The 7,323-nt window shown below is 43.0% G+C and overlaps 1 protein-coding gene across 1 annotated transcript in view; it reads left to right on the forward strand.

Annotated features, from left to right (window-relative positions):
• The window catches only part of LOC118310054 (caM kinase-like vesicle-associated protein), a 32,863-nt gene extending 26,767 nt beyond the window's left edge, over window positions 1-6,096 (forward strand). Inside the window, exons 6-11 of the mRNA XM_035632812.2 lie at window positions 440-560; window positions 696-771; window positions 882-1,018; window positions 1,181-1,259; window positions 3,021-3,108; window positions 3,261-6,096. Coding sequence (XP_035488705.1) covers window positions 440-560; window positions 696-771; window positions 882-1,018; window positions 1,181-1,259; window positions 3,021-3,108; window positions 3,261-3,620 — 861 coding nt within the window. The 3' untranslated portion in view covers window positions 3,621-6,096. The remainder of the gene's footprint in view (window positions 1-439; window positions 561-695; window positions 772-881; window positions 1,019-1,180; window positions 1,260-3,020; window positions 3,109-3,260) is intronic.
• The last annotated feature ends 1,227 nt before the right edge of the window (window positions 6,097-7,323 follow it).

Consider the following 7,323-nt stretch of genomic DNA (forward strand, 5'->3'; position numbering starts at 1 on the left):
GGTCCGCTAGGTTAGACACTGTTTGGCTGCCCTCTTTGTCCTACATCGCTAATCATGTCTCAACATTATCTATAGCAAAGGTCTGCATCTGTTTCTCCATCTGGATAAGTCTCATGTTCCCAGTACGGGGCTGTCATCTTAAATTGAAATCAATGCAGTCCTTGAGTTGAAATACTTCAAACTTGATACAAGCACTTAGTTTTAGCTCAAAGATAATACACATACACATATACTGGAAGTCTCGTTTGATTTGAGTCTTCTTCTTTTTTTATTATCAGCAAAGCATAATTGAACTTTTAGATGGTTTCTTTAGTCTTCTCATTATTTCTGCTAGAACGTGACACAATCAGTGCAATTCAATCTCTGCGACCTTCACTTTGCTGCGAACATGAAAGATCTTCAACATGAAATATTGTATGAATTTTGTCTTTCCGCGTAGTTGGAGAACTTGGTTTATTACAACCGATTGAAGCACTCTAAGATAGTCATCAGTGACTTCCACCTTGCCAAGCTGGAGAATGGACTGATCAAAGACCCCTGTGGGACACCAGAGTACCTGGGTGAGAATGTACACCTACGCTGTGGGAATAAAAACGCTGTTATGCAGGCAGATTGGTGGAAAATGCCATGTGTCAGGACATTGTAGCTTTCAAACTTGAGACTATTTTTTAATTTTTTAATTGTCTCTTGTGCAGCCCCTGAGGTGGTTGGCAGGCAGCGATATGGCAGGCCTGTTGACTGCTGGGCTACAGGTGTCATCATGTACATACTGTAAGTTGTGACAGGAAACAGGAAAAGAGGAAATCGTGTTTATAGACCTGGTTAAAATATGGCATTTAGATGTTTTTGACTGCCGATACTCTTTTCTTTTGCGACGCCAGGCTGTCGGGCAACCCTCCTTTCTACGACGAAACCGACGATGACGACTATGAAAACCATGACAAGAACCTGTTCCGAAAGATCCTCGCAGGCGATTATGAGTTTGACTCTCCATACTGGGATGATATCTCGGACTCAGGTACTTTAAGGATTAAGATGAACACTTTAAAGGAACTAAATGACAGCTTGCTGGGTAAACATTTCAAATGTGATTTTTTTTTTTTCTTACAGTCTATAGTGATCAAACACATAGATAAACCCTTTCTTACTGACTTTCTTTTGTGTGATTTCCCTCTCACAGCTAAGAGTCTGGTTGCCCGTCTGATGGAGGTGGATCAGGACCAGAGGCTGACAGCCCAGGAGGCTATAAACCATGAATGGTAGGCAACAGAGCTTTGATAAACTGTATTGTTTAATTCAGAGCAGCGTGATTAGCCAGCATTAATGTGATGAGAAAGGTTACATGAGATCAGACTCTCTCGTTTGAATGACATGTCAATTGAAATTGTTAAGGCGATGCTCAAACTATCTAAAATTCCGTGACGATGAGTATGTACGTAAGTAATGGTCCCACAAACTTTTGCTAGCCCACTTCATATTACATCTCTTCCCTTGGCCAAAATCATTGAAACAGTCTGCAAGAAATTTTTTCATTCAGATCTTTGTTTTGATGCTCAATTTTAAAAAAAAATGTTTTGTCTCTCAACTCTCTAAAATCAGTCATCATTACTGTCTTCTACTGAATTATAGGAGGTCATACCTGCATTTATTTCCACCCGTCATGATTATTGCAATACGCTGTCCACTGGCATCAGTCAGAGCTCCCTCCACCGACTCCAACTAATTCAGGACGCTGTTGCTTGGATGCTCACAGGCACTAAGAAATATGGACACATTGCTCCTATACTTGCCAACTTACACTCGGTGAACTGTTGCACTGGCATTGATTGATTTATGAATTCATCACTCATAAAGCAGCTAATGGCCTCGCTCCAAACTAACTCCAAAAAAAGTGCCCTATGAATGAAATGCATTATTGTTATTATATTATTATTATTCCAAAATGTTACTGATTAGATAGATAGATAGATAGATAGTAGGTACTGTACTGATCCCACACACTTTACTCAGCACCTTATGATGTGGCTCTTGAGTTATACTGCTGAATTATTGCTTCCAGAGAACTCCGAGTTCAGCCTCATATTTTCAGCCAGGGCTTGTGGCTGGGCCTGAGTCCTGGCTCAAGACTGAAAGGAGACTAAAGGCTTTTTCAGTCAAGGCCCCTCAGCTCTGCCACTGCCCGAGGATCCGAGGGCTTGCAGTATCAGGGACATATTTTAAACTTCAAATGTATCTACAGAATTTAAAGGTTTTATGTTTCCAGTTCTTCAATGCCTCATACTTATACTTTAAATATTTGTGGTATTATATTATTTTTATTCTCTCAACTTTGTGTTAAGTTGTTGTTAATAAATGATGATTATGTCGACGTTTCCAAGGACTTCAACTGTGTTTAGTGCTCCCTAGCAAATGTTCGCCTGCTAATACCCTTGCCTCTACTATGTTTACCTGCTTAGTCTAATAACTCGGTCTAACTGATGTTTGGTGATAAGCGGGTAGTGTATATAGGGGTTTTGAGCCTTTAAACACAAACTATAAAGCTTGTTAAAGCTGAGGTGGGCTGCATATTCAGGTGACAATTCTCTATAGGTTCATCACTACAATTGACGCCCTCTCACACTGTCACACTCTTTCCACATTATCATTAGATGGATTGTCATTATAAACATTGATTTAAACGGTTTTAGTCAATAGAACACAGTGAACATGGTAAGAATTACACCTGCTACATAACAGCATGTTAACATGTTCATTCAGAGCATGTTAGCATGAGGACAGTATCAGATTGCTCACATAAATCACTGTCACAATTGCAAAAGCTACAAGAGAAAAACCATGGCAGGAAAAAGAATTAGATAAATCCTAAAAGGTTAAACAGTTTTTGCGAACGTTTACCATTCCAAAAAATGAATAGAGCAGTAAATTGAGTAAGACTGTGTGCAGCAGCCTGTCACATCCAAAGATAGGGGGAAGCGTGAAGCGCAGTAGTGAAGTTGTGTTGTTCCCATTTTGTGCTGCAGGATCTCTGGTGGCGCGGCTTCAGATAAGAACATCAAGGAAAATGTGTGCGCACAAATAGAGAAGAACTTTGCCAGAGCTAAATGGAAGGTAAGCCCGTTCTGTTTCTCTCCCCCAGGAAGCTCTTCTTCACAGAGTTCAACGGCATTGTTATGGTCCTCGAACAAGGGGGCATAGTGGAGCAGTACTGTTCAGGTTAGATCACCTATCTGAGATCAGTCCCTTTCTTCCTCCACCCGTAGAAAGCAGTGCGAGTCACCACCATCATGAAGAGATTGAGGGCGCCTGAGCAGAGCAACTCGAGGGCAACCAGCCCTGCAGCTGGCTCCCCGGCGGACCCCGCGGACCCCCAGGCTGCCGCCGACCCCTCCGCACCGCCGCGTGGCGCGTGTCCCGGCGAAGCGCCTGCTGCGGCCACAGAGCTCCCTGCCGGAGCTGAGATGAGCCAACCGGCGGCGGAGGCCTCACCTGAGGTGTCGGCCCCGGCCCCCGAGCCACCGCCGCAGGGCCCGGCGCCGCAGGAGGCCGAGCCGGTGCGTTGCAATGGAGAAGCCTCGACTACTCACAACGCATCGGCCGAGGCCGGGGACGAGCAGGGTTAGACCCCCGACCCCACCTCCCCGCGTGACCACTGCTGTCCTCACCAAGTCCCGCACACTGTACATTAGCTGCTAGCACGGTGACACTGACTCTGCTTCTCTCTCACTCTGCAGCATTAGCATCATCTGATGGAGGCTGTGTGCTACCTTTCCCGAGTGCTGCGTTGCATCGGCTTTCTCTATTAACGTATTGTGTCTTTTTTTTACCGACCCCCCGGTGTGTTGTGTCGGATTAGACGAACCGAGTCTATCCCCGCGTATTTGAGTTTTAGGGGCAGAGAAAGATTTGCTCCTAAAAGGTGCGGCTTACATCCTAAGTTCACTTTCTAATTCTTCTCTTGGTGATAAGAGAAAATGGGAAGAAGTGGTTGTGCTGAAAACGGCTTTGATTCCCTTTTAACGAACCAACTTGGGAAACTTCTCTCTGCCAGTCTTGTAATTACAGTATTTGTTCTCAGAGTCGGTATAATTTTTTTTTGCTTCGCCCTAATTTTTTGGACCTTGTACCATAATAGCCTACTCAGTAAGTTCTGGCCCCTCACACGGAAAGTATGCTCATCTTTCCTACCTGTTTTTGTCAACACTAACCAGTTATTGTGCGTCAGACAATGCTGAAATTGGTGACTGGGAGTTTTTTTTGTGTCCAGTACTAAGAGTTGAATTAGGCAGCTTCACATATAAGCACACATACACACAAACACTATGTTCCTTTGCTTAACTTCCTGCTCAGGAAAAGAACCTCATAGCTGTAAGTGTAAAGATTATGTACATAGAGACCTTTGTAGAAGTAGCCAAAACAGCATGCATTCTCACTTTTTTGCCGTTCATTTTGCATTTACTACTAATGGTGGATAATGAACACTCTCGCCTCTCGCCACAAGCCATGTTGAGGCGAATGTATTTGTATCTGTAATCTATTATTACAGATCGGTGAGCGCCCCTGCTATCAGTTTGACTTATATGAAAAGGAAATTAAAGAGACAGTCATTACATAGAAGATCTATGCATTCAAATTGATTTGTAGCCTTTTTTTTTTCTTCTTTTGCAACATCACAGTAGTGTTTATGTCATCTTTATCCATCACGTGACAAAAAAAATACTGTCCATGTTTTTGTGAGATATCAGTCTATCTGTGCGTCCTTTGATTTGATCACATCCTTTGTGCAAGGACACGGACTCAAATGCCACACACGTCTTGATATTTGGTTGTGATTCCGGCACAAGACAAAATGTGCATTGAAAGACCACATGCGGCTGTCAGGGGAAGACGTGATCATTTGGACTTTGTGGTAACTGGGATCGTCTTCGCCAGCTCCGTTTCGTTGACCTGTATTATACTGAGAAAAGAAAAGTATGACACGTGTTTGACATTTCAGAACTTATTTATTTGTTTATTATTTATCTATTTTTTTATTTCCATATATTTTCAGCTTATACTTGCTACCCAGTAATAACAAACTATCCTTTCTTTTCGCTGGTCCCCTTGAGCATTAATAATGAGCTACAGAAGGAGTTCTCTTTAATCACTCTAAGGAAATTGAGCAATATTTGACTGGCTGCAGAAACTGTGATTCCCGGTGTCATTTTAAATCCGTGTACCTGTCAGTAAAAGTCTACAGTCTTTGCAAGTCCCCTTGGGCAACTTAACCAACACATGGCTGCTGTCAGAAAAGTGTGTGTGTGTGTTTGTGTGACAACTGTCAGATAAGCATTACGGGCATATCGATCTCCTGACCTGTAAGACCCAACATTTTTTCCTGCGCTAAAATCGCAATTGATATCAATTAATTCCCAAGTTACACAAAGACAGCAGCCACATTTTCAACAAAATGATTCGATTATATAATTAAAGTGTATCACATCATTCGGCTGATGCTCGGCCACATTATCCGTCTCTTCCCAATCTGTTGTCAAGCGTACTTACTGGGCACACCTGTGAATTTAACATGAAAAGGTGCATTTCATGAAAAAAAATGGGGAGAAAAATAATCACTTTAATTATCTGATGACTCTCAAGTTTGACTTTGTTGTCGCCGAGTCTTTTATTCCCTCAGATTTCTCCGTTTGATATGTGCTGAGGTAGATTTGGTATACACAACAGTCAGTCAGCTTATACATACTACATTATTTCCTACATTGCTGAAGATAGATATTTAGATTTTAACGAGAAGCTTAAGCAACAGAGATTTTTATGTGAATAGATTATTCCATGTAGTCCGTTCTCTTTGTTAGATGGCGAATAAACACTGTTTAAACACTGTTACACAATTCAAAGCAATGCTTTTCCCCCCAATACATTGCTCATCGTATTTAGTACTACATGTCTGTTCATTTTACCACTTACAGGTGTATTTGTAGATGTGATGTTTGCCAGGACCAGTGGTCACCTGTGGGTCCTGTCTTGCATTCGTGATGTCTGTACCGTACTCCTTCACTGAGTTGATGAATTTGATGGTAATAAAATTTAATTCATCCGTAAGTTCAAGCGTCATCCTCTCGTTTCTCCCCTCAGTGGACAGTCAGCGGGAGGAGGGTGTACAGAATCTTTCAAAGCAGAGATGGCTCCGCGGAAGCTTATTTTGAGAAAATGTGTGGAAATTGCCTGCGTCATCACACTCCCCTTAACTCGAAAGGAGAGCATCTGCGTCAGGCTGTCTCAATTAGCACAAGCTTAGCGCCCATCCTGGTGGGGTGTGAACTTGCGTTCGATAAATCCCCAAAGTGCCATTTGGCGACGCTTCCCACGACACTTGAATCGCATCGTATTCGAAAGGATAATGCACAGAGCTCCGTCATCCTCGGCCCTCTGGGGTTTGAATAGGCTGCCCCTCGGGAGCCTCTCTCTTTTTCATGCCCATTGTACAACATAATGCCGCCAACCATACAGCCTTCTGGGCTCAGGGAGAGTCTTCCTCTGTGACACTGGATAACATCACTGGGAGTGGTAGGGTGGAGGTAAGTGTCAGTTTCCAGCGATGCGGAGATGAAGGGACGTTCATCAGAGTCTGTCCTTGCTGAGAGGAAACACCAAGATACTTCATCTTGAGGGCGATACCAAACGTGCACACTAAATAAACTAAAAGAGCCGTGGATTGGGTTATGCGGTACGATCAATACTAAAGGAATTCGAAAGCATTAGCAAGCAAGAATTAGTCTCCTTACACACATCTGAATTCGCCCAATAAGCTCTGCTTAGAAAAAGTGTTTGCATCTTTCAGGTTCAGCCGGCGTCACATTCAAACCGATGACAATGTTCTGAGTAAAGAATTTCGATGGTGATGAATGGGCGAAGTGTGTACAGTAGTACTGACTTATTTGCATGTTGAGGTCAAATAGCAGTCAATCACATCAACTCTGCTTATTACTTTGCTGCCGGGGCGACATGGCTCAGGAGGCTCGCGTGGCAATGTCCACTGATCAGAAGGTTCTGTAAGGAGTTTCAGGTTTCAAGAAGTTTGCAGACAGACAAGTCGTAGCAGCCGAGGGGCAGTTTCAGCGAGAGACGTTTATTCCGAGATGTGGTTCATAGCACAAAACAAAGACGATTCAAAGTGCATATGGGGTGTACAGTCTTTTGTACCCACTATCTATGAAACAGGCAGCGTGAGACGTCACATGTTTGATTGTCTACGCACGTACACATCTCCGTCATCATACTAGATATCTTGAACATGACATTGGTCATCTATGTCATTATATTCGATAG

The sequence above is a fragment of the Scophthalmus maximus genome, chromosome 6 (genome assembly GCF_022379125.1).
Source record: "Scophthalmus maximus strain ysfricsl-2021 chromosome 6, ASM2237912v1, whole genome shotgun sequence".
NCBI lineage: Eukaryota > Metazoa > Chordata > Actinopteri > Pleuronectiformes > Scophthalmidae > Scophthalmus > Scophthalmus maximus.